This window comes from Fundulus heteroclitus, chromosome 21 (genome assembly GCF_011125445.2).
Source record: "Fundulus heteroclitus isolate FHET01 chromosome 21, MU-UCD_Fhet_4.1, whole genome shotgun sequence".
Classification (NCBI taxonomy): domain Eukaryota; kingdom Metazoa; phylum Chordata; class Actinopteri; order Cyprinodontiformes; family Fundulidae; genus Fundulus; species Fundulus heteroclitus.
In genome coordinates, this window is record NC_046381.1 from 40007645 (window position 1) to 40034733 (window position 27089).

The 27089-nt window shown below is 42.3% G+C and overlaps 2 protein-coding genes across 5 annotated transcripts in view; both read right to left on the reverse strand.

Annotated features, from left to right (window-relative positions):
* The window catches only part of LOC118556202 (cullin-1), a 21232-nt gene extending 7511 nt beyond the window's left edge, over positions 1–13721 (reverse strand). Inside the window, exons 1-11 of the mRNA XM_036125031.1 lie at positions 13568–13721; positions 7732–8087; positions 5357–5531; positions 5096–5263; positions 4923–4973; positions 3754–3844; positions 2475–2638; positions 2226–2388; positions 2026–2156; positions 1849–1956; positions 350–456 (exon numbers count right to left, since the gene is read on the reverse strand). Of these exons, the coding sequence (XP_035980924.1) occupies positions 350–456; positions 1849–1956; positions 2026–2156; positions 2226–2388; positions 2475–2638; positions 3754–3844; positions 4923–4973; positions 5096–5263; positions 5357–5531; positions 7732–7871 (1298 nt within the window). The 5' untranslated portion in view covers positions 7872–8087; positions 13568–13721. The remainder of the gene's footprint in view (positions 1–349; positions 457–1848; positions 1957–2025; positions 2157–2225; positions 2389–2474; positions 2639–3753; positions 3845–4922; positions 4974–5095; positions 5264–5356; positions 5532–7731; positions 8088–13567) is intronic.
* Positions 13722–17701: 3980 nt separating this feature from the next.
* Positions 17702–26167, reverse strand: zgc:194621 (uncharacterized protein LOC795037 homolog). 4 transcript variants are annotated; one of them, XR_002427579.2, is made up of 5 exons: positions 25488–26167; positions 20916–20974; positions 20748–20827; positions 20593–20669; positions 17702–19399 (listed from the first exon to the last, which is right to left on the reverse strand). XR_002427579.2 is itself a non-coding variant. In XM_012857952.3 (5 exons), exons 1-5 carry the CDS (start codon positions 25913–25915, stop codon positions 19355–19357), a joined length of 693 nt encoding a protein of 230 aa, XP_012713406.3. In that variant the 5' UTR covers positions 25916–26167; the 3' UTR covers positions 17702–19354. The 4 variants fall into 4 exon arrangements, 3 of the variants coding, with proteins under 3 accessions (XP_012713406.3, XP_035980919.1, XP_035980918.1); XM_012857952.3 differs by having other exon boundaries at positions 20744–20827; XM_036125026.1 differs by lacking the exon at positions 20593–20669 and having other exon boundaries at positions 20744–20827.
* Between the last annotated feature and the right edge of the window lie 922 nt (positions 26168–27089).

Here is a 27089-nt window from a genome sequence, read left to right on the forward strand (position 1 = left end):
CACATGTGACACGGTTTTATGAAATAATGAAGACCACAATGTTTAGATTTAACAAATTGATCCTCATATTTATAACACATACACACACAATTATATATATATATAGAGATATATATACACACGCAATTTTACAGACAGACAGACAGAAGGCAGATACAAGTAGTGAAATCAGCCAGAAAACATTTCCATGCAGCACAGGAATGAGGCATATTTTCTGATTCACGTTCACAATAACAGAACTCAACTTTTTTCTGCCACACACAATATGGCGGTGACGTGTGAACCTGCGCCCTATGACGCGTCTACGTATATGATGTCTATGGATCAGAACCTCTGAGGAAGAACTCACCTCTTCTTCAGCAGAGAGTCGCAGTAACGCGCCAGCAGCTCGGGGGACTTGCTGGAGGACTGAGCCATCCTGGTGACGGCGTTGTTGTTGATGAAGCGGCCGCACGCCTGCAGAGACACGGGACATACGGGTCAGCCGCCAGAACCGGCCCCGGCCTCCAGAACCGACCCAAAACAAACAATCATCTGTGGCTGCTGCAGCAGAACCTCCCAATCAGAGGGCCGGGCTCAAAATAGGAAAGACAGGAGAACATTCCACTGAGCCAGATCGACTCGGGTCCTGCGCCTTCTGATGACATCACTATGCATGGTTAGTTTAACGTTTGCTCAATTATGCAAAACATTGTGATTGTTCTGGACAACTTACTAAAGTAATTATAGCGGGGTGTAGGTTTTATTCCAGAGCGGGATTACGGTTTGTAAACGGACAATTTTATGAAGAAATTCTCCACGGTCCCTGCGCCTCCTGATGACATCATCTTATGGCAACACCACTCAAACAAACTACATAGAGCCCGCGGTCTGCATTTGTAACGAATCAATTTTACTAAGTTAATTTAGCGGTTTCTTCTTTCTCAAAAGCTTGAACAAATATTCAAGGCATTTTACAAAAAATTTATAAATAAAAAACAAATATTTGACAATTGGCTCAATGTTTGGAAGAATATTGTTAACAAAAATGGAAGGGCTAGCCAGACTAATTTATCCAGCATATATCTTAAATGTACCAAATACCACAATAAAAAAATAATCAAATTCATCACAATTTCATCTGGAATAATAAAAAAAACATGTGATCAGAAAGAACATCAGTAGAAAAAGGAGGAATGAACGTTATTGATTTTAAAGTGATGAATGCCGTGATAAAATTAAATTTGGCTGCTGATTAAAAATTTAAAAATTAAATGAGTTTATGGTTTAGTTTCCCTTCACAACTTAAAAAAATTGGAGGAATTAAATTTCTCTAAGGTTGTAACTTTGATCCTGCAAAATTATTGATTAAATTGTCAGACTACCACACAAGTATTCCAGAATGATGTTAAAAGTTTTCACGCCTCGACTAATTTACAGGAAAATAACCGTAAATTAACTAAATAAAATTGGTTTGTAACAAATGGAGACGTAATGTAGTTTGTTTGAGTTGAGTTGCCGTATGATGATGTCATCAGGAAGCGCCTGAGCCGATCTGGAACCGGACCTGAGCTTTGATCGGATCGAGCCCATCCGGGTCAGAACTGATGAGTTTAGGAGCTTTCTGCTCTTCCAAAGGTTCTGGGAACCAGAACCAGAACTTTTTAGACTGGACTGGTCCAATCACTGTAGCTTTATGCTCCAGAACCTTTTGGACCGACCCGACTCCACTCAGGTGAAAGTCCAGCTGCTGCCACCAAAGACAAACTTATTCCAGAACCTCCAGAACCAGCGGGCTCTACGCTGCTTCCAGCCCGGTTAACCTGGTTCTGCTACACGTTCTACCAGAACCTGCTGGGTTCTGCGGACCTTGTCGAGCGCGGCCACGAAGCCGGCGTCGTTGTTGAAGGCGGACATGACCAGGGCGTTGTACTTCTTGTGGACGTCCAGCGTTGTCTGCACGTACACCTTGGGGTCCTGCAGACAGAGAGAGCCGTTAGGAGGTTCTGGTCCTGACCCGGTCTACAGCGGAACCGGAGCGCTTACGTTGAGCGCCGCCTCGCCACACTTCTCGATGGCGGCCAGGCCCTGGTTGTGGATGTGGGTCTCCAGCAGCTTCTTCAGCTCGCCCAGCCCGTCCGTGATGCGCGACACCAGGTTGTACATGCGGCCCAGATCTGGACACACAGCGCCGGGTCAGACGGGTCAAACGGGTCGGACGGCACCGGCTCTCAGCGCAGGCTCACCTTCGTTCTTGTCGGCGTCCAGCAGGTTCTGGAACTCGGTGTGGAAGATCTCCAGGTGCTTCTCGATCAGAACCTGCTCACACTTGCGGGCCAGCTCGTCCTGCGTGGACTCGTGGAGGTAGACCTGGACGCGGCGCTGCTCCTCCAGCAGCCGGGCCTCCGCCTGCCGACACCAGCGCAGCGTCAGCCGCCGGCTCCGGTCTGAACCGGGCTGAACCGGGCCCAGAACCGGACCCCACCCCCCCTTACCTTCTTCATGTACTCGGTGACGGGGTTCTGCTGCAGGAACTCGGTGCTCTCCCGCGTGTAGAAGCGCTCGGTGTCGGTGAGGAACTGACACTCAAAGTATTCCTTGTAGACGGACAGCGTGGGACCTTTGGCGAAGGCGTCCTCCTCGTTCAGGCCCAGCTCCACTGCAAGAAAAGACCGGGTCAGAACCAGGTTCTGCTGCCAACTGCATCTCTAACCTAACATCCTGTTTGCTTCGTCTCTCAGAACGTTTTTAAATCTGGAGTTTTGCTTTTAGCGCCGACAATGTTCTGGTAACAGAAGGTCCGATTAGAACGAGCTCAGAACCATGAATGGGTCCACAGAGTCCTGTTAGGAGAACCTGAAAGTTTCTCCTTCATTAAGTCTAAATAATCAGCAGTTTTATTTCCTGGTGCCTTTTTCTGGTTCTTTTGAACAAAAATGATCATTTTCCATTAAATGCATCATTAACTGAAGGTAATTATCAGTAAAGAATCTGACCAGAGCCAGTAATAAAAAACAAATCTGATTTTTTTTTAATGGTTAAATGCATCACAGTAAACTGGGATTCTCCGTAGCTCAGCTTGATTTGACTCCAGTATCGATATTTATTACTTTCAAATTATCATTCAATCACCAAAACCAGCCAAATATTATATTTATGTTCAATTTATTGAACACTTGAACATAAAGTAAATTTGGTTCAATGCATTTAACGTTTCACAGAAACCAAAATGTGCCAAACGTCTGATTTTAGGGACGAATGAGCTTCTAAAATCCTGTCGGCCGTTCAGCAAATTTACCTCAGTTCCTTGCTGTTAACAGTGATGACGCCACAATATCGGTATTAAATCGTTTTTAAAAACATAAATATTAATCTTTGAATCGATTTTTATGCACAGCTCTAAGTAAACTGCAGCTTTTCTCACGTCTGTTTTCCTTCAGTTTATTAAAAATCAGATATTAGACACATCTGTGATGCATAAACAGTTAATCCTGTAATTTCTTTATTTCCTGTTTGAATCTGAACAACAACCTGCAGCACATTAGTTTCCTGTTTCACATTTAACTGGAGTTAAAACCTGAAATCAGCAGAGAGAACCAGGGACCCAGCGGGGAGACCCAGGAGGCAACGAGGCTGCTGCACCGCCGTAACGCAGGTTTAGACCACGTCTCATTTTACTGATTTCCTGCATTTATGGAGATGATCTGATTCTAGACCCTCGCTCTAACCGGGTCGTTCCTGATCTCAGCCGGTTCTGCCGGCTAACGGACGTACCGTAGGACTGGACCACGCCGCTGATCAGTCTGGTGTTGATGGTCTCGCCGTTCCTCTCCCTCTCAATCAGCTTCAGAACGGCGTTTGTCACCTGAGGGAGGAGAAGGAGGCGGGTGAATGCAGACACCGTTAGCATTAGCATCAGCATTAGCATCAGCATTAGCATCAGCATTAGCGCTAGCCTCGCGGACGCCATTAGCATTAGCATGGCGGACGCCATTGTCAGTGTCAATATCTGCTGCCTGAACTTTCTAATAAACATCTTAAACTGGACAGCCGTTAGCGTTAGCATGGCTGAAGCCGTTAGCTCTGTCACTACCCAATCCGTTCCATCAGCTCATTTGCGCAAACAGAATAATTCCTGTAGGCAATATTTCGTTTTTCTGACTTTATTCTTTTGTCTTTTTTCGAGGCGGGGGTTTCTTTTTGTATATCTTTGTATTTGCGTAAATATTCTCCTGAAATAATGTAATTTTCTTCTGTTTAGCTAAGTTACAAGTTGGATCATTCATCTTTTTTTTTCTTTTTTATGATATGTCCACCAGAGGGCGCTAAAATCTCAATCGATAATTTTAACTTTCCAATAAAACACATTTTTAGTACAAGATTATGTGTTCAAGTTATTTACATAATTTTATGGTAATGTAGAACATTATAATACGAAGTGTATATATATATATATATATATATATATATATATATATATATATATATATATATATATATATATATATATATATATATATCTTATAATTAAGGATGAAAATATTTTTATCCAGTCCTGTTTGAACAGATAATAAAACTAACAGAGTGCATTCAGACAATACAGATAAACTTAATAATATATTCCCGTACTTCTGAACATATCCTATGATGACGTCAAGCAATACAATGGAGAAAATGTAAAACGCATCAATTTCTTCCAGAAAAGTCTTCAACATTTTCTATAGGATGTAGCTTTCTATTCTTTAACGATTTAAGGATAGAAATAATTATTTTCATTACCGTAATTACATTATTTTTGGCGACCCGGAAGTTATCGCGCTACCGGTACGGATCGGTAGCGACAAGCATGGCAGACGCCGTTAGCATCGGCGGCGCGGACGCCGTCACTGTTAGCATTAGCGTTAGCATCACGTCTCACGGCTGCGGCAGGAAGGTGAACGCACCTGTTTGTTGAGCGGCCGGAACAAACACTCCCTCCAGGTGACCAGAGCCAGCTGCAGGAGACAGAGAGACAGAGGAGGAATGAGCGGGTCTGGGTTCAGACGTTCTGGTAAGAACAGGTTCTCCTGGATGAGGCTGAACATCTATCAGAGTCCTGGCAGAGGCTGGGACTCACCGAGTAGATCTCGTAGATCCCCTTGCGGCCCTCGTCACACTCCCGTCGGACCCAGTGGCGGTTGAGGTAGGCACAGATCCCGTTGAGGACCTTACTGGAGAAGCGGTAGTCCTCCCACTGCTGGGTGTAGAACTTCAGCACGCACTCGTCCATCAGGTCCTCGCCGTCCTGCAGACAGGAGCAGGGAGTCTGGTCTTTAAGCTGCAGGGGGGGGGGGGGGGGGGGGGGGCAGGGCGGCGGCGAGCGGCCCGGCGTACTGACCTTGAGGAGGCTGGTCAGGTAGTTCTTCAGGAACTCCTTCAGTCGCTTGTAGAGCTCCAGGCCCACGAACTGGGCCCCGCCCGGGGTGCTGGACTTCTTGGAGGGTTTAGCCGGGGGAACGGAGCCCCTGCCCTGGCTGGACTGGTGGACGCTGGTGCAATAGTTATATACATGTCTGCTCAGGGAGTCAAGGAACCGGAACCAGAACCGTCCTCAGATCACAAACAACACCTGAAGCTGATGAAAATCAACAAGTCTGAGAAAAAATAAACTTCTTAATCAATCACTTAATCTGGATGGCATTAACTTGGCCTCTGGTAATAAAGTAAAAAATCTGTTATTTTTGCCTCTATCTATAACAGTCGTTTGCTGCTGCACATCTTCCCTGCAGCGCACAGCGGCGGCGCCGTTGGACCCGACCTCTGCAACCCACTCAGCAACGTGATGCAGTTATTATCCGTGACTTTTCTGCATCGTTAAAAGCTTCAGTGACGACAGCAGCTCCTCTCAGGCGACATCAGGAGACAAACCTGGAGATTCAGGTCAATCAGCAGCATTCCTCAACAGTAGGGATGAAACTAACGATTGTTTTTATAATATTTTATAGTTTTTATATTGATAATTTTTCCTAATCATGAATATTTTTGTTGACCACTTCAGTTGCATTCAGTTATATTCTGACTCTCCTGCTCTGAATGCCTCTTTATTGCATCTTCTTGTCACTCCTTTATTAGCTTCATAAATGATCCTCCATAAAATATTTAAAATTAGTTTATTCTCAATATTTCTACCGAAGATTTTTTTTTTAAAGCGACTCGTTCTAACAGCGGCTATTAGCACTCCAGTGTATTATATAGCTCAGTGGTTAAAACAGGGATGCTGAGCTAAAGGAGCTAAAGGACGCTAACTTAACGGCTGTTTTACAGCTAGAAGCCATATTTTGATAAAACAGGCAGATATTTTGCTTTTATTGCCTTATTCCAGTCTAAAATCAACCTAAAAGTTCATTTTGTATCAAAAAAGTGTAATTTATGAAACTGTACCACCATTAGTGCCTCTTCAGAGGATGGAGCTGCAGCCATGTGACAGCTGCGCTCTAGTGCCCCCTGCTGCAGACTGGGTGAACTGCATGGGATTTAAATTCTACCACTGAAAGTGAAACTTTGACACAGCAGAAATGTTTATTTAGTTTTAACGACACGTCGACAATTTCTCCTTATGGACTAATGCCGATGATGTCGACTAATCGTTGCTGCCTTGATCACCAGAGAGAGAAGAAACTGCCTCAGTGAAGCATCAGCAGGACTTTACTCTCTGCAGCGTCTTATAAACTCTTAAGGTCTCAGTTTCAGACGTAAAAAAGCTTAAATATATCCGCCTTTTAAAATACATCTTGCTGCATCTTTTTGCTCATTTTCTGTTCAACAAAAGGCAAATTTAGCTCCTGAAACCTTGAGTTTTAAAGCCACTAGCTGCTCTGTGACGAGGTTTGCAGCTGGTCCAGTTAACAGACGTCTGGAGCTAAAGGACGGAGGAAACCATCAACCTCACAGAGTCATAACAAAATAAATTCTGGGGGATTCAAATGTTTCCTCGTGGTTCTGGGAACTAGTTCTGACTGAAACGTTTAGTTTGCAGGAAGCTCAGCTCCAACGCTGTCAACATTTCTAAGGCCTGAAACCACTGATCTCTGTTTATTCACTGGATTGCTGATACGCCGTCGGTAACACACGTCGCTGTGAAGCCACCAGCCGCCATATTGGTACTCCCTATTTTCCCCCAGTAACTAGGGAATATGTGCGCTACAGCATCGAATAACGAGGATTTTCTCATGTTCAGGGGGGCTTAAGACTTTTAAAATGTCTAATGCCATATACTTTTATGTTATGTTATAAAACTATCAAGTACTGAGAAAGTCATGCGCTGAAATATTCAGCATTATATATATATATATATATATATATATATATATATATATATACAAAAACATTTACATAAATGTATACATATACATATATTGATATATACATATATATACACATATATATATATTTAATATGAATAACGTGTAAAATATTTCAGCACCTAATTTCCTAGTAGTTGATAGTGTTAGTACATCCACTGACTGTAGAATTACCTGTGAAACGTTTTCACTCAGCCAGTAAACTGCTTGTTGTTGCAACCAAATCCTGTGGGATTCTGGGAGAGTAGGGAGTAGCAAGATGGCGGCCAGTGACTCCAGTTTTTCAGCAAAATCAGCACTCCAGTGTATTATATAGAGATCAGTGCCTGAAACATCTAAGCTGTTTTATCTGCGGGCCTGAAGCCCCTCCTCTTCCTCCTCCTCTTCATCACCCCCCCCCCCTCCAGGATACGTGTAGAGCTCCATGTAGCGGGACTTGGCCATGCTCTGCCGCGTGTACACCTGCTGGATGCCGGCCCGCAGGTCGTCCCAGATCTGGTCCAGGCCGATCTGTTTCAGTCCGTGGGGGTTCTGGGTCCGGTTGGACGACATGGCGGCTCCCCGGTCCGGTCCGCTCCGCTCCAAGCCTCTGCCCTCCCTGGCTCCTCTCCTCGGCTGCTGTGGGTCGTGGCTCGCTGCGCTCTCACAGCCGGCCGTCCATCGGGCGGCGCCGGCGCTGAACGGCTGAGAGACGGGTGCGGTGCCCCCCCCGGCCCGCCTGGTGGCGCTGTGTGCCGCTCCTCCGCCTCAGTGGCGTCACCAGAGGACCTGCGGGACCACAGACACCGTCAGACGCCCGGTTCTGACCCGGATCGGACCGCTTACACCTCAGACGGCGGGTCTCTGCGGTACCAACTGGACCTGAACCAAGACCAGCAGAACCATCCCAGAATAAACGGGCTGCCAGTTTGGATCCATTCAGAACAGAACAAGGAAACTGATTCATTAAATCTGACAGAACCTCTAGCAGAACCTCACTGACCCACAAACCGAGCCTAGAACCAGCCAGTCCAGATTTAACACATAAATACCAACGGTTCCATAAACCCAGCAGAGGTGAAATGAGGCGCCAACAGAACCAGACAGATGGACCGCCGGCCCGACTCGCTGGACGGAACCATAAACCGTTAAACGACGGGACTCGCAGTAAATTATGGAAAAACTAATAGTTTAACAGACTTTCCAGGCCTGCTGAAGAACCGGTTCTGTTATGGTTACTGTTAGACCCGCGACACAGAACCGCTGACGCTGCTACACTTAGCTGTACACAGCCAGGACTCAGTGAATTACATATTCTGGTTCTGCACTGCAAAAACGGATCTAAAAATAAGTAAAATGTTCTTAAAGTTAGTGCATTTATCCTTGATTTGAGCAGGTAAATAAGATTATCTGCCAATGGAATGAGTATTTTGACCCCTAAAATAAGATAATTAGACATCCTGCACTTGAAATAAGATGATGGAGATGAATTATTCTTATTTTAAGTGGAAAAATCTTATTCCATTGCAAAATCGTCTTATTTACCTGCTCAAATCAAGGACAAATACACTCATTTTAAGAACATTTTACTTATTCTAGTTCTGTTTTTGCAGTGTAGACCGGAAATGAAGCGAAACGGACCTCCAGGAACCCTGAAGACAACAGCGATCTCCTCACTTCTATGTTAGCGACGGCGGTTAGCATAGCAGCTAGCAGCTAGCTAACAGAGCAAGCGGCACCGGTATCAGGAAACACTGGACCCGTCCGTCTGAGCAGCAGCGGTACCAGGTCTGGTAGAAAATATGCATTTATTTCGGTTCTGACAGAAATAAGAACTGTAGAAATAAGTTTGTAAGTGAAAATTCTTCAGAACTTTATGAGAACTCGACATCATTTCATTGGGTTCTTCCTGTAGACACGATCTCCACTGAAGAACCGAATGTTCTGACAAGCAGAGCAGCAGAACCAGACGGCTGCTTCTGTTGTTTACAGGCTAACGGACCCCTGGTTCTGTTGGGTCAGAATAAATCAGAGGAGACCAGACGGGCCTCAACAGAACTTCAACGCAGAGTGGCCACCTTTCCATCAATCCCATCTTTGATTTGTCAATCATGCAATTCAACCAATCAAATCAACGACTGAGGCAACGTGCCGGCCAATAAGGCTGAACGATAATTCAACAACAATAAATATCAACGATAGAAAAAAGGCTCAATAAAAAGTTCAATAGAATAAAAGTTTTCATTCCTTTAGCATTCTTTCCATATAGATTAATATTACATAATTACATCCTTCCAACCAATCAGAACGCAGACCCAGAAACTAAGCCCCGCCCCTTCAGAGTTCATAGAACACATGTTCTTTATTCTTTTTTAAAAACTTGCTGTTTAGGTAAAACGTTGGTAGAATAAAGGGTTGAGTTTTAATTCAGTGTTTGTGTCTTTATGTAGAAATAGTTAATTAAGCAGCAGCATAAAATAACCAGAGCTGCACTTAAAATATATGTTATTAATTTGTTTGATAATTATTGATAGACCAATATGATTTATATTTTACCAATATGCTTTTTTTTCTATATCGTCCAGCCCTCCCAGCCAATCACAGCTGGGGGGATGCTGCGTTGATTCTCTGACTAATTACCAAAACAGGAAGTGACCACGGAGCAACAGGAAGTAAAAGCAGCCATTAATTCCTGCTGGAATCGTCAACACAGGATAAACGTTGATGCTAGGCGGGTTAGCGACGGCAGCCAGGAGCACGGGGAGCAGAGCTTTAACTCTGAAGCTAACCAGGAGGAACCTGCAGGCAGAAGGGAACACGGCTCGGTTCTGGTTCTGGTTCTGCTGGTTCTGCCTCTCCTGGCACACATGTTCAGCCTGACATCAGCGATTAACTTTATCAGAGTGTTTGCTGGACTTTTGACTTCATTGAGTGGACACAGCGCTACACCAAGGGTTGCCAGATCTGACTGTTTCCAGCCCAACACAATGTAAAATACAGCAACAAAATTAAAAAAAATAAATAAATAAATAATACAGCGCAGATCTCAATGACGTAGAAATGTTAACAGGCTCCCCCAAAATGTGCAACCTGGCAACCAAACAACATCAGATCAGTTTATCCCGTTAAACCACCAGGAATGTTTATCACTATCCTCCAACATGAGCTGTAAATCTAAATTAATATAAAATCCTTTCTCTCACGAGTTTAAATCTAACGTGTCTCTTTCCCACACAGCCGTTAAACGTCAGAACTCGCCACTATTTAATCATCTCTGATTAACCAGAGAATAATATTCATCCATGGTGCCAGGTTGGACAGATTCTACACATTTCAAGATAAACTAATAAAATGAGAGAAAGAGATAACATTTATTCAAAGTTTTTAGTTTTCTGCCACACAATGACAACTATAATTGACATATTCAATTTTTAACTGGTTTAAAAATGCCAAAACGTTCCCATTGCGTTCAAAAGAAGCCCAGCTGGGTGGACATCCCCCCAACCTGGCAACCCTGAACCAGCAGGAAGAGACCAAGGAACAGCTGAGCCCGGTAAATCTGATTAGTCGGGTCAGCGGGCGACCCGGCCGGACCCGGCAGCCTGATACGAGCACGACCAGAACCAGAACCTAACAGGAACCAGCCCGAAACGCAGGTTCTACCAGAACCCTGAAGGCATCACTGCCAATGAAGCACAGCAGGAGCCATAACTCCGGTTCTCCACCAAGAATTTCCACCAATCTGGTTCTGGACCCGTTCTCCGGTTCTTCAGCTAAAGCGTCTCAGCAGAACCAGACTACTGGGTCTTTGGAAGCTGTCGGACCAGTGAGGTTCTGGAAGCACGTTCCTGCTTTAGAGTCCAATCAGGAAGCCAGAAAGCCAGAACTTTTATTTCCCATCAGGCCATTTGCTGCAGAAACACCAGAACCCTGGACTTCTGGGCAGATTTTAAGGTCCAAACATTGTTCTGTGGGTTCTGAGCAGGACCGGTTTCTGATCCAAGCTTCTCTCAACGTCAGCCGGCTGAGCGCGGCGCAGAACTCTGGGTTTATCTCAGAGCCAGGCGGTTCTGCTGGACCCGGACCAGAGGCGATGAAACAGAAATCACATTAATAATATCAATTATCATCAAATGTTAAAAAAAGTGCAGCTCAGGCTGTTTTATGCTGTGGTTAGCGACACATTTTAGATAAAACTATTAATTAAAAAAAACTTTTACCAAAACTGTAAGTTTTAATCAAAGAAAAAAAGAAAGCGTGCCCTTTGATCTCTGAAGAGGGCGGAGCTTCCTGGGTCTGCGCTGTGATTGGCTGGAGGATGTAATGACAGTAAAATTAACCTACATGATTGGCTGGAATATAGAGGAATAAAATCTCTTCTAATTAACCTTTTATTGATCTTTTTTCTCTATTGGACCAGACGATCTATCGTTACTGAATTATCGCCCAGCCCTACTGTCAGCGTCTGACCCAGAACCGCATCTGGACCACAGCTCCTGGCGGTCCATCAGCTCCAGAACCGATGGAAGCAGGACTTCCAGCTGTCATTATAAGCTGAATTATAACAGGTGGACTGAAAGGTTTCAAGCAGCAAAAGTGGTTAAAGAAAACAAATTAAACTAAAAGTGACTGTTAAACAGCAAAAAGCCTCATTTAGAGCAGCTGTGAAGAAGCGGAGGCTGAAACCCAGACGATGACCTCCGTGCAGCAGAACCACTAAACGTTCCACACCAGGAACCGCTGCCGGGTCCACAGAGTCCGTCTCCTCACCCGAGACCCGCGGCAGCAGAACCAACATGGCGGAGGTCACCTGATCTCAGGAGACACGGTGACATTTCTACCCCTCCAGAAATGGGTCAGAACTGGGGGGAACCGATCCGAATGGGCTCAGTTTAAAAACCATCTCAATGATGATTTGCTTTCTGACCCGTTAGATTTCACCAACGCGTCCAGAACCGCCCGGTTCTACGGGTCGGGTCAGGACGAAGCTGGCTTCATCAGAGGTGGGCCAACAGAACCACGTTTAGCATCTAGAACCGTTCTTCTTCCTGTTGCCCCGCCTGGTCGCCCAGAACCAGTCAGAACCTCGTGGTGATGCTGCGTTTTTCTCACTGGCGTTGTCTTTTGAAGCCGTTGCCACAGCAACCAGAGCGCATGTTGTCAGGGCGACGTTACTGACAGAGCCGCAGATTCACCTTTATTAATATATTTAGATCCTGCTACGGTTTTAATCGTCTTATTTTTCTGTTTTTACATCTGCCACACCTTCAAATGTTTTATCTATTCTCCATTTTTGTGTCGGTTTGATTAAATAAAGCGTCCCAGATGATCTGCATCCGTCCTCCATGTCTGGGCATCATTTAAATCTCCACTGTTTCTCTTTTAAATTAAACTGTTTTCAGATCAACTAAAAAAAGCCTTTTAAACTAAAAGGTGTCTGCAGTGAGTCGTTCACTGTCCTCCGTTTTTCTGACACACTGCCAGTGAAAACACAGAGGATGCAGTGAGAGAAGCTCAGGAGTTTTAGGCTTATTAAAATAAACTACATTTAACTAAATTCCAGGTGAGAAAGGTCTGTGGTTCCAGGTGGGCCCCAGCAGACCTGGACCTCCAGATGTTTTAGCCAAGCACCGGTCAGCAGCTGGGTTCGGAGCCGGTACCGACCCAGAGGTCCAGAGGACACCTCCAGCCTGCCAGGTCCAGGATTTCAACCTTCTCCACCTTCTCCTGGACCCCCAAAGAGCGCCAGAGGGCCGCCGGCGTCCCTGCGGGGTCTGGCGGCGTCAGAGTCCGCCTCCCGGGCACACTGCGGCCATTCTGAGGCAAACACCGACCCACCGCGGCGTTGATCCAGCACCGCTGACCCGGGGATTAGGCTCTGGTGGCTCCTGGCCCGGGTTTGACTCAGCTACGCAACACCGCGGCTAAGTCTCGTTAGCTCCTCCGCGTTAGCCTGCTAGCTCGGCAGCCCGTCCGCTGGCTGGACCGGGCTGTTCCGCCGGGAACCGCCGCCGGTCCCGCCACACTACCCCCGCGGACAGACGTCCGTTTAGCCCATCCGTCCGTACAGATAAACCCCGCGTCCCCCGGGGCGGCGGCAGCGGCCAGCGCGGACCGAGTACCTGGCGTAAAATGGCAGCCTCGGCGTCGATAATGAGTCAGGAAAACAGTTCGCTAACCGTTTAGCATTAGCCAGCTAGCCTCCAGCCAGGAGCCGTCAGAAAGCGGCGCCTCTAAGCCCCCATCGGCGCCCTAAAACGCCGCCTCACCATGTCAGGGTGGTCGCCGTGGCTATGTAATCGCTGTGGGGTCGTTTTCTGGCCTCCGGAGTCGGCGCTGCCCTCCGTGTTGCTCTGCTCGGACTGAGGCTGATCTCCGCGGCTGCTCCGCTTCGCACAAAGATCAGCGAGAACCGCGCCGCCTTCAGGGACCCTGGGAATTACGAGCTGCCGCGACGAGACGCTCAAACTGCTAAAGAGGGAAGGATTTTCACTGAAAGGCGATATGAGAAGAATAGTTCCAGAAACTGGGCTCTGATATAACACACAACTGTAATTATGTGTTTGATCCAAGAGTTTTAACTTAAATTTTTGTTTTTTATTAGCCAGAAGTCTCCACTGCGCAGAGCAGCTACTTTAATCAGACATACTAATATAAATTAAAATATAACAAATTAAAACCTGTCAACATATTATATTAAAATATACAAAATATTTTTTCAATTGACTAACATTTTCTAAGATACAATGTACAGGGAACTAATGCAGACTACCTAAAATACAAAGATAAAAGAGCTGTCAAGCTGTCAAGCTAAAAAAAATAATAATATGTTTGTTTTCATTTTTAAAAGGTGATTCATTGCTGCTGAAAACCCTAAACTTTGAAAATCTGTTTTGCATCTTAAATGGTGTCGCATAGGAATAAATTAATTAGCACCAGTGTTTACAGACAACTTCTACGTTTGCAGTGATTTTAAAAGTAGCTGATAACAGCTTTTTATTAAAAAATAACAAAGTCACAGCCTGAATCAAAATTAAATCTTATTTGACAACATAAACTGTAAATCAATCTAAACCTATAAAAACATAATTGAAATGCTCATGAAATGCGTTGATCAATGTTATTTTTCTATTTTTACTCAAAGCAAAGACTCCAGTGAATTCAATAAAATGATTCCTCCCAAATATCTTTCATGTAATCAAACAAAATGACGTGGGGAATGCAGAAAATAAATTAAACAACACAACATGGACCTACGCTGCTGTTGATGCCTTATTTGTAGATTTAAAAGTTACCAACGTACTGTGAACGCACCACCGCGTCACAGAAAGGCATGCGGCTGAAGACTACAAACATGGCTGCACACTTGTTTCTCTTCACACGACCTACTGACTTCGGCGCATGTGCGGCGCTCCAGGTTTCGGTCTCATGACGTGACATTTAAATATTTCATACCGGAGGCAGAAGCAGAATCTGACATTTAGCTTTTAATCCGTCTGCTGACGTTTGACGGAAACAAGTCTAACAGAAAAGCGAAATAACTGAAACTACAACAGCAACAGAATCAGCTTCCGTTCCTTACAGGTTCACTTTATTTAACTCTGGCGCTGCTGTGCTGTGACACGTAAAGCCAGATGCTCCGGGGATTATATTAGGATGTGTTTATTATGATTTTCCACAAGGCACTGCATGTTCTCTTAGCTCCAGCGCTGCGTGATCGTCGTCATCGCATCTCCACCCTGTTTCTCCCTCTGAGGCAGACGCAGCGCCCTCTGCTGGTGGACGGAAGGACTGCAGAGACACTCCTCCCAGATGTGCGTCTGAACCACTGATCTCTGTTTATTCACTGGAGTGCTGATTGGCCCGAGAAACTGAAGTCACTGGCCGCCATCTTGCTACTCCCTACTCTCACAGAATCACAATGTAAACATACCGACGTGTTCAGCATTTGCTTACAACAACAAGCAGTTTTCTGGCTGTGGGAAGATGTTTCACAGGTATCAAGTACTGAGAAAGTCAAGTGCTGAAATATTTTGCATGTTTATATATATATATATATATATATATATATTTATATATATATATATATATATATATATATATATATATATATATATATATATATATATATATATATATATATACACACACACACACACACACACGTATATTGATTTGGTAGATTTCCACACAGTGATGCTGCACGGATGAAATAATGGGTGCAGAATGTGCATATATACATGTATGTATGGTATATGCAAATTCTCAACTAGAACCGCAATTCTGTATATCATTACATAATTGAAGATATTTTTGGTCATTTGTTTACTGTTACTTTCAACATTATTATTATTATTATTATTATTATAATTATTATTATTATATTGCAGAGATGTGTGTGCGCATACACACGCTGTGTATGTAATGTATAGATATACACTTGACTGTGTATTTTGCAAATGCATGTGATTTTTCTAGTGTAGAAAATTGGTTCATTAATTTATCTGTATTGTAAATCTATGTCAGATTTGAAAGCTAATGCACAGACATAGCATAAAAGTATATGGCATTTAAAAGTCTTAAGCCTCCCCGAACATGAGAAAACCATTGGATGCTGTAGCGCACGTATTCCCTAGTTACTGAAGGAAATGAGGGAGTACCAATATGGTGGCTGGTGGTTTCACAGGGATGTGTTCTACCAACGGCCAATCAGCATCCAGGGAATAAATAGAGATCACTGGTCTGTACGAGTATTAAAGTATTTAAACTAATCATGCTTAACTTAGATTTAAAAATGTTTTTCTCCAGATAAACTAAAATGAAATTATATCTGTTATTTTATTTTTTAAATTTGCTCTGGTTAATCTTCCATCCATCAATACATACATTTTTCAATTCAATTCAATTTTATTTCTATAGCACAAATTCACATCACACGTCACCTCAAGGCTCTTTCCAAAGTCAGACTGGTTCTGGTTCTGCTGGAGGTTCTCCTCCAGCAGAACCAGAACCAGGCTCAGTGTGAACGCTCATCTGCCTCCACCCACTGGGGCTTAGAGAAGACAGAGCAGAGACACAGAAAGCACAGAAGCTCACATTGACCCAGGAGTACTTTCTATGTTAGAGAAGACAGAGCAGAGACACAGAAAGCTCAGAAGCTCACATTGACCCAGGAGTACTTTCTATGTTAGAGAAGACAGAGCAGAGACACAGAAAGCTCAGAAGCTCACATTGACCCAGGAGTACTTTCTATGTTAGAGAAGACAGAGCAGAGACACAGAAAGCTCAGAAGCTCACATTGACCCAGGAGTACTTTCTATGTTAGAGAAGACAGAGCAGAGACACAGAAAGCTCAGAAGCTCACATTGACCCAGGAGTACTTTCTATGTTAGAGAAGACAGAGCAGAGACACAGAAAGCTCAGAAGCTCACATTGACCCAGGAGTACTTTCTATGTTAGAGAAGACAGAGCAGAGACACAGAAAGCTCAGAAGCTCACATTGACCCAGGAGTACTTTCTATGTTAGAGAAGACAGAGCAGAGACACAGAAAGCACAGAAGCTCACATTGACCCAGGAGTACTTTCTATGTTAGATGGTAATAGAGGATGATCTGCCTCCCCTGATGATGTCACAGCTTACAGAATGCCAGACCAGGTGTACCTTCTATGAAGAGAAAAATGACAGAGAACAAAAAGTTAAAAGCTGAAATAACAACAAACAATGCAGATTGGAGAGCAGTAGGAGAACTCAGCAGAGAGAGAGAAATAGACCCTGATGTCCTCCAGCAGCCTAAGCCTATAGCAGCATAACTATAGAGGTAGCTCAGGGTAACATGAGCCACTCTGACTAGAAGCTTTGTCACAAAGGAAAGTTTTAAGATTAGTCCAAAAAGTAGACGGGGTGTCTGCCTCAGGGACCAAAACTGGGAGTTGGTTCCACAGGAGAGGAGCCTGATAGCTAAAGGATCTGCCTCCCATTCTACTTTTAGAGACTCTAGAACCACCAGCAGACCTGGAGTTTGAGAGCGAAGTGCTCTGTTAGGAACATACGGGGTAATCAGAGCTCTGATATATGATGGAGCTTGATTATTAAGGGCTTTATACGTTAGAAGGAGAATTTTAAATTCTCTGCAGCATAGGTGGGCGTTTGTGTTTCATATGTTGCCTTGCATTAAAAAGGTCCCTGGTTTAAATCCCAGCCCGGGTTGTTCCTGCATGGAGTTTGTTTGTGTTTCCAAGCAGACAACAGATGCATGGATGGACGTTTTCATGCATTAGGTCTTTAGTTATTTCTGACTTTACTTGTTCGGTACGCTCAGCCTTTAGAGCACTTTGGTTTCAAATGGTCCAACGAACCCATTCAAACAGTTTCTGTCCATTCAATGAATAAAAATGACATTTTATTTCACCTTTGATGAGCTTTATTAACTCTAAATAACATAGATTTATATGCAAACACAAAATACCGAGGACATATTCTTGCAAAACATAACCTATGCCACCTGTAGAATGGTATACACACCAGTTATTACAGGGTTTTACTGCTAAAATGCGTAATTTAATGTATCCAGTTTAAACCCCCACCATCACAGGCTTTTAATGTTTTTATTTCACCCATCCCTTTGGACCAATTATTTAACGTGGACTTTAAATTGTTACTAATAACAAGAATTGAGCGCACAAGTTAAATGGTTTTGTCTGATCCTCCATGAACCACGTCGGGTTTTTGGTTCAACGCTGCCTGGCAGGTTGCAGAGAAATCACATGTTTTCATCTTTCAGTGAGATTCTGATACCTGAGCCCGTTTCCTGGCTGAATCTGTAGAGTTCATTTAAGTTTGTTGAATTATTGGAGCATAATTGGATTATAGGAAGAACTCAATCTTTAGAAAACTTCTTTTTTGTTTTAGCTTATTGTTATTTTCTTGCCGTAAAAACCAGATTCTGACCCATTTTCAAGTTTTACGTCATGACGGACTGAGAAGACGCCAAACCAGAACCACCTGCTCCTAAATCAGGGCTCTGCAACCTTCAGACCTTCCACAATGGCTCTTAGCAACTTTGGCTAAATATGATGACTAAAAATATGTTATTTTAATATAGATATAATAACACAAGTTTTACTTTTTTTAATGGAACAATTGCATTGAATTTCCACACCACAATGAAGCATTTTTATTGTTGTTTGGTTGTTTTTTTTAATTGTTAATCACCACTTTCCACAGATAAACATCCATAGCAGAAAGAATATAGTAACCTATTTTTGCAAAGATTTTCTTTATTTTGCAATCTAAAAATAGAAATAAAACTGGTTCTTTAAAAATAGCAACAAATTTACTGTAGAATATATTTGTAAAAAATAAAATAAAAAGATATGTTGTAATTTTTCCAAAGGTCATGGAACATTAGCGGCTCTAAAGGAGTTTTATTTAGCTGGGCTCTTTGGATCCTTGTCCTAAATCAACACCTTGGAGCTCTGCAGAAATCCACAGCTGCTGAGGTGGAACATCCAAACATCTAGAGAAAATTTTTAGGGTCAGACAGGAAGGATGGAGCTCTTTGGCTGCCGTGTGAAGCACGGAGGTGGCAGCATCATGCTAAGGGACGTTTCAGTGCCAGTGAAGGAGTAGAATCCAGGTCAGTGTCAGGAAATCAACCAGTTTAAATTAACTCTATCAGTTCTGCCAGCTGTGGTCCAATCAGCAGCCAGAATGATGCAGAACGTGTGTGGCTGAGACGCAGCTGGCTTAAAAACATTTAATTACACACTGGTGGGGTGTATGTATATATTTGAGTCTGTATGATTAATTCTGACCTTCTGTGTGTCAGAAAGAAAATAGTCCAAAATAAACAGAAAACTGTGCGTCCAGGAGTTGTTGAATATCACAAGAATTAATTAAACCCAGAAGGAAGAGCGGCTCTGATAAATCATTTAAAGACTAAAACGAACATTTGTGCGTATAGAAGGAGACGGTGGAGCAGCTCCGGCTTCGCCGTGTCAGGAAGGTTGTGTTCAGCAGGAGCTGAGCTGCCAGGTGAGACCAGGAGAAGGCGGGGTCACCTGGCCGGGACAGGTGTTTCCTCCATCAGCTGCTTCCTCACCTGAAACCACAGGCAGGACAGGAAGTGACCGTCTGCTCTGCAGGCAGATCCAGCAGATAAAACAGCCGACGAATCAATTAAAAACATGACCTGATTAAAACCAAGGTAGATTTAAAATAGATATTCAGACAATGATTTAAAACAGATTATAAAGTTATTTATTAATCCAGCATCTAACATGTAATATAACATTTGATTTATTTTGTTGCTCAATTTTCAGAAATTTGCTGCCTATAATTTTTTCTAATGAAATTAATTTTATTTTTTGTTCATATTTATTGAATAATTGTCTTAATTAGGCTGATCTAGCTATGTTATGTTTTCACAGTAAAATAACATGAACATTTATATAAAAAAAATAAAATCAATTTACTAATAGTTCTAAAATTCTGCTTAAAAAAATCTAAGGTTAATATAATGAGAAACAATAAAATTATGATAGATTAGTGACCAATAAAAAATTTTTTTGTTAATGTTTATTGAATAATTGTCTTAATAAGGCTAATCTACCTTTGTTCTGTTTTAACAATAAAATAAAATAACATGAAAATCTATGAAAAAATAAAAACAATTTACTAATATTCCTAAAATTCTGATTAAACTTTTATAGTGAAAAAAATCTAAGGTTAATATGAGTGTTTTAATATATTTAAAGTAAATAATTAAAGTGCAGTTAAAATTGTCGGCATTTAAAAAATTAAAGAAATAATGATGTATTCAAGAGCTTTAACCAGGATTATAAAACAATATTGACGGAGCAACACTAGAATAAAAACACAAAAATTATGATAGATTAGTGACCAAAAAACACATTCTTAGTTCAGATTTATCAAATAATAGTTTTAGTTAGGCTGATCTACCTTTGTTCCATTTCAACAATAAAATAACATAAAATCTATGAAAAAATTAAACATTTTAGTAATATTCCTAAAATTCTGCTTAAACATTTATAGTAAAAAGTCTAAAGGTTAATATAATGAGTGTTTGCATCTATTTAAAATAAACGAGGAGCAATGCAAGAATAAAAACACAAAAATTATGACAGATTAGTAATATTTAAAGCTACAATTCCAGTTTGAAGGTTTATTTTCTCTGCGGTTATTTTTATGCATATCTGCCATATTTAAAAGGGAACAGACAAAGTGAAGCGCTGATGATGGTTCATGACTCTCCTCCCTCCCAGGAAGTTGCACCTGTTTCTGCTTCCTCTTTGCTTGCATCATTTCCTGCTGCTGCTTCAGCCGCACTTCCTGCAGACTCATGCAGCCGCCTGTGAACGCAGCACACACACAGTCAGGGAGGAGGCCGTGAACGCACCGTGCGCGAGGCGTTCAGGTGTCTCACCGACGCTGCTGGGGTCGATGGACACGTAGGCCATGGCCCTGCTCAGGCGCAGCTCCTCCAGAGCGGCCAGCTCCGCCTCCGCCTCTGCTCAGCCAATCAGACGCCACACATCACCTGACATCATTCACCTTCAGCTGCTTTAATTTCAGGAGAAACAAACATGGAAACTCACTTTTCTGGATTTCTCTTCGTTTCTTTGGGTTTGGTGGGATGACGGTGAACGCCTTGTGACTGAAACACAGAGAGGTGCTGCTTAGTTTATCTCAGAAACATTTTAGTTTACGGTCATTTCGGGTTTTATTCAGATCAGATTTTAACATTTTGACAAAAAACACCAAAACAAAGTATAAACCTTCCAACATTCATCATCGTCTTCACAAAATGACCCAGAACAAAATTTCTCCTGAATCTCTCATGATGTTCAATATTAGAGGAAAATAAACATAATATGGGGCATCCTAAATAGTATTATAAAAAATACCACAAATAAATTAAAATATGGCAATATTTTAATTTATAAAGACATGGAAAAGTACAACATGAATTAAATATCTGACCGTTTTATTAACATATTAGGTTTATTTAAAGACATCTCAGCTCTGCCAGGGGTTTGATCAATTAATAAAAATAAATACATACTCAGTGTTCCTCAGAAAAACATATAATTGATGCTGTAGAAGAATGTGAGAGCAAAAGATTCTCTGATTTACAATAATTAACCAGCCAGGGTAGCTGGAGCACAATAATCCACAAGTTCTACAATCACAATGATTATAGTCGATCCACAAACAGCAATAATTACGTTCAAAGTCAAAAATAAGCAGCATACAGAAGATGGTTTGAATTAATATCAAACAGCCATTAGAATAAGATTTAAACAGTTTAAATCACGCGATAAAAAGTGGATTCTGAAGAGAAATCATACTTAAAACACTATTATTGTTACTAGTAGCAGTAGAGTTGCTTTTATTGGTAGTAGTTCTGTTGCTTATATATAAATATGATGAGTTAAAGGAAAATATATCCTTGCTGGACATAATTAAGATGTTTTTTCTTGTAACCGATAACAGACCAGTGAACGTGTGTCTGGTGACGAAGCAGCGATCACTGTGAGTTTATATTTCCTCCCACCACTTGAATTTGTGCACCAGTTATTTTTACATCTCCGTTTTTTATTGTCTTCTTTTCTTTCTTCTACTTTTATTCCTTTTAGATGCTACATGTTCAAAAACATAAAAAAATGGAAAAAAAGAGGACAGAAAAACTGAACTTACTGAAGAGTAATTTAATAATGAGAAATTGGAAGAAGTTTTAATTTCTTGAGTAATTTAGAGAAATGCAGATGAAGGGAATTCCAGTTTATTTAAGATTCATATCCAGGAACTTTAAATTAGCCTAATCTGTGTAAATAAATGTTTCTTCTACAAATACAAAGCAAATCAAATAGATAAAGTTAGATCTTCTATTTAGAATCAGGTCAAATTTGGCTATGTGCTTATTTAAAACAAAAATTTAATGTATACGTTTATTTTAAAAATATATTTACTTTTGAACTGCGGACATTTAACTATTCGGTTTGTGTGAAGCTCTTTAAAGCGTAAGCTTTAAAAACTGGGACCACAGTTCCCGAAACCTGTTGGAGACATTATATAGTTTCATCATACGTAGAGTTAAAGATTTCAAGCCTTTGGTTCTTGTAGCTTTGAGTTAGTTTACTGAGAATGGAAACCTAAAACTAAGAGTCTGGAAAATGTGAATTTTGTAGAAAGGTTAAATATTAGAACCATCCAAATAAGCTAATTAACTCCTGCAGAGATTCCTGAGCCTCTATACCAGGTGTTAAACTCGAGGCCCGCGGGCCGAATGCGGTCCGTCAAGGCAATTTATCCGGCCCTCCAGAGCCAAGAAACGCATATCATGTCATAAAGCAGAGACATATATCCTTTTAAAGTTTATAAAGTGGTTAAAACTGTGCCTCCTGTAGCAAATGTTGATTTGTTTACTGTGTAGTAACAGCATCCTGCCACTAGATGTCAGTTTTCCTACAACACATTAAAACAACCCAAAAAGAGAAGAAGTGATGCAGAATGATGAGTTTAAAGTGTAACTCACCCCAATATTAACTTTATTTTTAGCAGATAAACTGTATAAACTGGATTTAAGGTGCTACTTTATGTTAGTGTGCAGTTTTTTATATTTATATGTGAACTGAAATGAAATTATGAAATAAAAAGTATCATCTACACAGGAGCAGCCGGCCCTTTAATGAGACGGTCATCAACAGCGGCAGACGGATATTAACCCTTCAGAGAAGCTGCAGGTTCTCCAGAGTTCTGAGTCGCTTTGTGTTCCTGGAAAGTTGAGTGGAAGGAAGACGTGTGGCAGGAAAAGATGAACCAGCAGCTTTCAGAGGATCTGGAGCAGCTATCAGAGTAACCTGGACTTCCAGAACCTCAGCAGAACCTCAGTAGAACCACAGGCGGACCTCCTCCATGCAGCGCGGCACTGCTGCAGGAATTCATGCAGAAGGAGCCCAGACCCGGTACCGGGAGCAGAGAACCGATCAGAACCGGACATTTCTGGTTAAAACATCCTTTTATTGCTCTGATCCAATATTCAGACTTTCTGAGACTCTAAATGTTTTTATTTTTTTCTGTCTGCCATAATCATCAGAATTACAACAATAAAAGCTGAAAATATTCCGTCTATGTGATTTAATCAATGTAGGAGTTTCACCTCTGAGATAAGCTAATTAAATACACTACGCTACGTCTCCTGCAGGTTCCTGGTGATGTAGATTCTCTTCAAACAGCTTCAGGAGGTGGAGGCGGTACTGAAACCGTCCTTCATGCAGGAACCTCCACCGGTCAGAGAACGTTCTCCGGTACCTTCTGGACCGACTCTTCATGCTCCTCCTGAAATCATCGCCTTCCATCTGCAGAGCCTAATTCTCTGACGGCAGAAGCTGCAGAGAACATCGTTCCACAGTTCTATGGCTCATCCAGGATAACCGGTTCTTCCTGCAGAGGTTCTGCTGCAGAGGTTCTGCTGCAGAGGTTCTTCCTGCAGAGGTTCTGCTGCAGAGGTTCTGCTACAGAGGTTCTGCAGGAACCAAACTGGTGGACTCGCCCTGGCGGCGCTGCAGGCCTGTGGTGGCGGTGAAACTTCTGGGGATTAAGCTTCTGGAGCAGATGGCCTCAGGCTGCAGCGGCCGGCGGGATATTTTCAGACCGGCCTTTCACAGCAGGAAGCACGGAGAAGTTTCCGTACCCAAACACAGAAACGGCTTATGGACGTTCTCTACGATAAACCAGGGCTTTAAAATATAGTCTGCTCAGGGATCTGAAGAAATAAACCATATATATGTTTTACAAAAACAGAAATATATTTCAGCACTAAAGGCCGAGAATGAGATATAAATATTTCTGCTGACTGAACATTTGAGGTGAACAGAAAGAAGAACATAGAAGCTTCCTCTGACTATTAATGGCATTAATTATGAATATAAGAAGGACGATCATTGACCAATCACATTAATATAAACTCAAAACAAACATGATTAAAGGGAAATGAAGGAAAAACTTAATGCCAGGAGGCTAAATCCATTAAATATGGATATATTTTGTACTTTTCTGATGTTTTATCTGAAATATTTACTGGACGATACTGATTTCTGATTTGCTTTGAGTTCTGACTAGTCTACTTATTATTATTATTATTATTATTATTATTATTATTATTATTATTATTATTATTATTATTATTAAAATGCATAGCAAATAAAAAAGAAACCATACTGGCTGCATGATGGAGGTATGACCTTTTAATCTAACAGAAAACAGGTTTAGAAGGTTTATGAGTTATAGCTCTTTTTTCTGAATTTTATAAAAAGTAATAAAAAATAGCGTTAAAATAGAGGCTATTGGTTGACGTATTTATAGAATAAAAATGTCAGTAGTTCTAATGTTTCTGACACATTTAATGAATATAAGATATAAAAATCTGATGGATTAAAGTGGATCAAGGCAAAATGAGCTGATCTGATCTTTGAGGTATTTGTGAATTTTATAAGCAACATTTTTAAATATGAACTCGTCTACTTTGGTGAAGGATTAAGATTGTTTTGTAAGAATAAAATTAGATTTTTTACCATTTTTTAAATTTATTAGGATGTTAGTTTCCACCGTAGTGGTTATTAATCTTCCTGGAGTCCAGTTGAAGGAATACAAAGTTGTTCAAATTGACATTAACATATGATATGCACATAATTAATCTGACATTACATAAATTACATACATAAACCTAAATTTAAACTTACATTCTGCATTAGATTTGAGTGTTTTTAAAATAAAGTGTGCTTTTTGAATCGGTAATGCTTTTAGGTAATTTGTTCCATTCCTGAATTGCTCTATAAAGAACAGATTGTTGTCTTAGCACAATTTATAATAATTTAGTCTCTGATGAGAATCTGGTAAAATGATCAGAATAAATAAGGTTTTCATAAAATTATTCAGGTCTCCCTGTTAGGACAACTTTATTTAAATAATAATAAGTAAATTATCCTGCAACATAACCTTCAGGAGAGGCAACAATAAAGTGCATTTCATTAATACGTGTAGAAAAAGGAAATGTTAACGCTAAGTGAGCTTTATGTGGACTACCTGACACTTTGATGAATCTGATTAGTTGGCAGCTGAACATTTAATCAGACATTATTCTAAATGAGACCAAAGATTGGTCTCACCTCTGGATCGGAGCCTTCCCCTCAGCCCTGGAGCAGCGCAGCTCCTTCAGACCCGGACCCCCGCCGGTGTCCCGGGGTTTCGGGTTGGCATCGGGTTCCCTCACAGAGCTGGTGGCCCTCCGGCGCTCCGGCTCGGTTCTGGCGCTCCTCTCCGCGGGTTTGGTTCCTGTTGGTTTGGGGGCGGCGGACGTGGACCTCGCTCTCCTGTCGCAGCTCGGTTTGGCCCCCTGGGCCCCTGTGGTCGCCGTGGGGCCCCTCAGGCTCTTGTCTCGCGGCTGCGCGCAGCGGGAACAGCTTGACGCGCGGCTTTTACGCGCCGCGGCGGCTGGAAGCTCGCCGTCTGCGCCGCCGCGGGCTGTCGGCCTCACCGGTTTGCTTTTCCTCGACGCCTCCGCTGCTCTGGGCTTCACGATCATCGTCGAAGGCATTTTTAATCACAAAAAATGTGTTTGCATCCAACCCTAAATGCGCAGGATAGACGCCTCATCTTCACGCGCCTCAGCATCTCCGCTTCAAACTAACAAAAATAAACAAATCTGTCAACTTCTTGACCTGGTTGCTATGGAGCTGGCTACCTGGCAACGCCACTGTCAAGTCCAACAGGACAGGTGAAGGCCTTTTGCCAGACTTTCAAAATAAAAGCGTTTCAATACATTTAAATTTTATTTACATAGCGCCAATTCATGAAACACATCATCTCAAGGTTCTTTCCAAAGTCAGCCTCCATCAGATCCTCCAGGTTGGTGAGAAAGTTTCCTCTCTAAGGAAACCCAGCAGGTTGCATCAAGTCTCTCCAAGCAGCATTCACTCCTCCTGAAAGAGCGTAGAGCCACAGTGGACAGTCGTCTGCATTGTCGATGGCTTTGCAGCAATCCCTCATACTGAGCATGCATGAAGCGACAGTGGAGAGGAAAACTCCCCTTTAACAGGAAGGAGAACCTCCAGCAGAACCAGGCTCAGTGTGAACGCTCATCTGCCTCCACCCACTGGGGCTTAGAGAAGACAGAGCAGAGACACAGAAAGCTCAGAAGCTTACATTGACCCAGGAGTACTTTCTATGGTAGAGAAGACAGAGCAGAGACACAGAAAGCTCAGAAGCTTACATTGACCCAGGAGTACTTTCTATGCTAGATGGTAATAGTGTTTTTTGTTCTCCTTTGGGGAAAAAAAGTAAACCTCTAAGATCAAGATGGATTTAGTTGCTAAAACGAGGTAAAATACGAGCATATTGCTCTATTAGACTTAAAGGTATACTATGCAACCGGGGTTGATTTTCCAGCGAGGCTCCCCCCAGAGGGCGAAAGTAAAAGTGCACTGTCGTAAAGATGCTCAGCTGTTCTGGTTTCCCCGTCAAGCCAGGCGCGGTTGTTTTTAGCTTAGCAGACAGGCGAACGCAACGAAAAGTGGAAAAAACGGCAGAACAAACAATGACTAACACAGTGAAGGTATGAACATCAAGCTTCCTGCAGCGCTATCTTGGCCAGGCGGCGGCCGCCTCGCCAGTTTTATTATTATTATTATTATATATTTTTTTTATTTTTTTATTTTTTTATGTTGGCGAGACGCTACCGCCACCGCCTCGCCAAGCCGCGGCCGCCTCGC

Excerpts from the sequence above, each read along its gene's own strand:
- zgc:194621 (XM_012857952.3), bottom strand. The coding sequence starts at position 25,915 with ATGCCTTCGACGATGATCGTGAAGCCCAGAGCAGCGGAGGCGTCGAGG. Across the intron at positions 20,828-20,915 it reads ACGAAGAGAAATCCAGAAAA|AGGCGGAGGCGGAGCTGGCC; the intron begins GTGAGTTTCCAT and ends TTGGCTGAGCAG. Across the intron at positions 19,400-20,592 it reads CAAAGAGGAAGCAGAAACAG|GTGAGGAAGCAGCTGATGGA; the intron begins GTGCAACTTCCT and ends CTGTGGTTTCAG.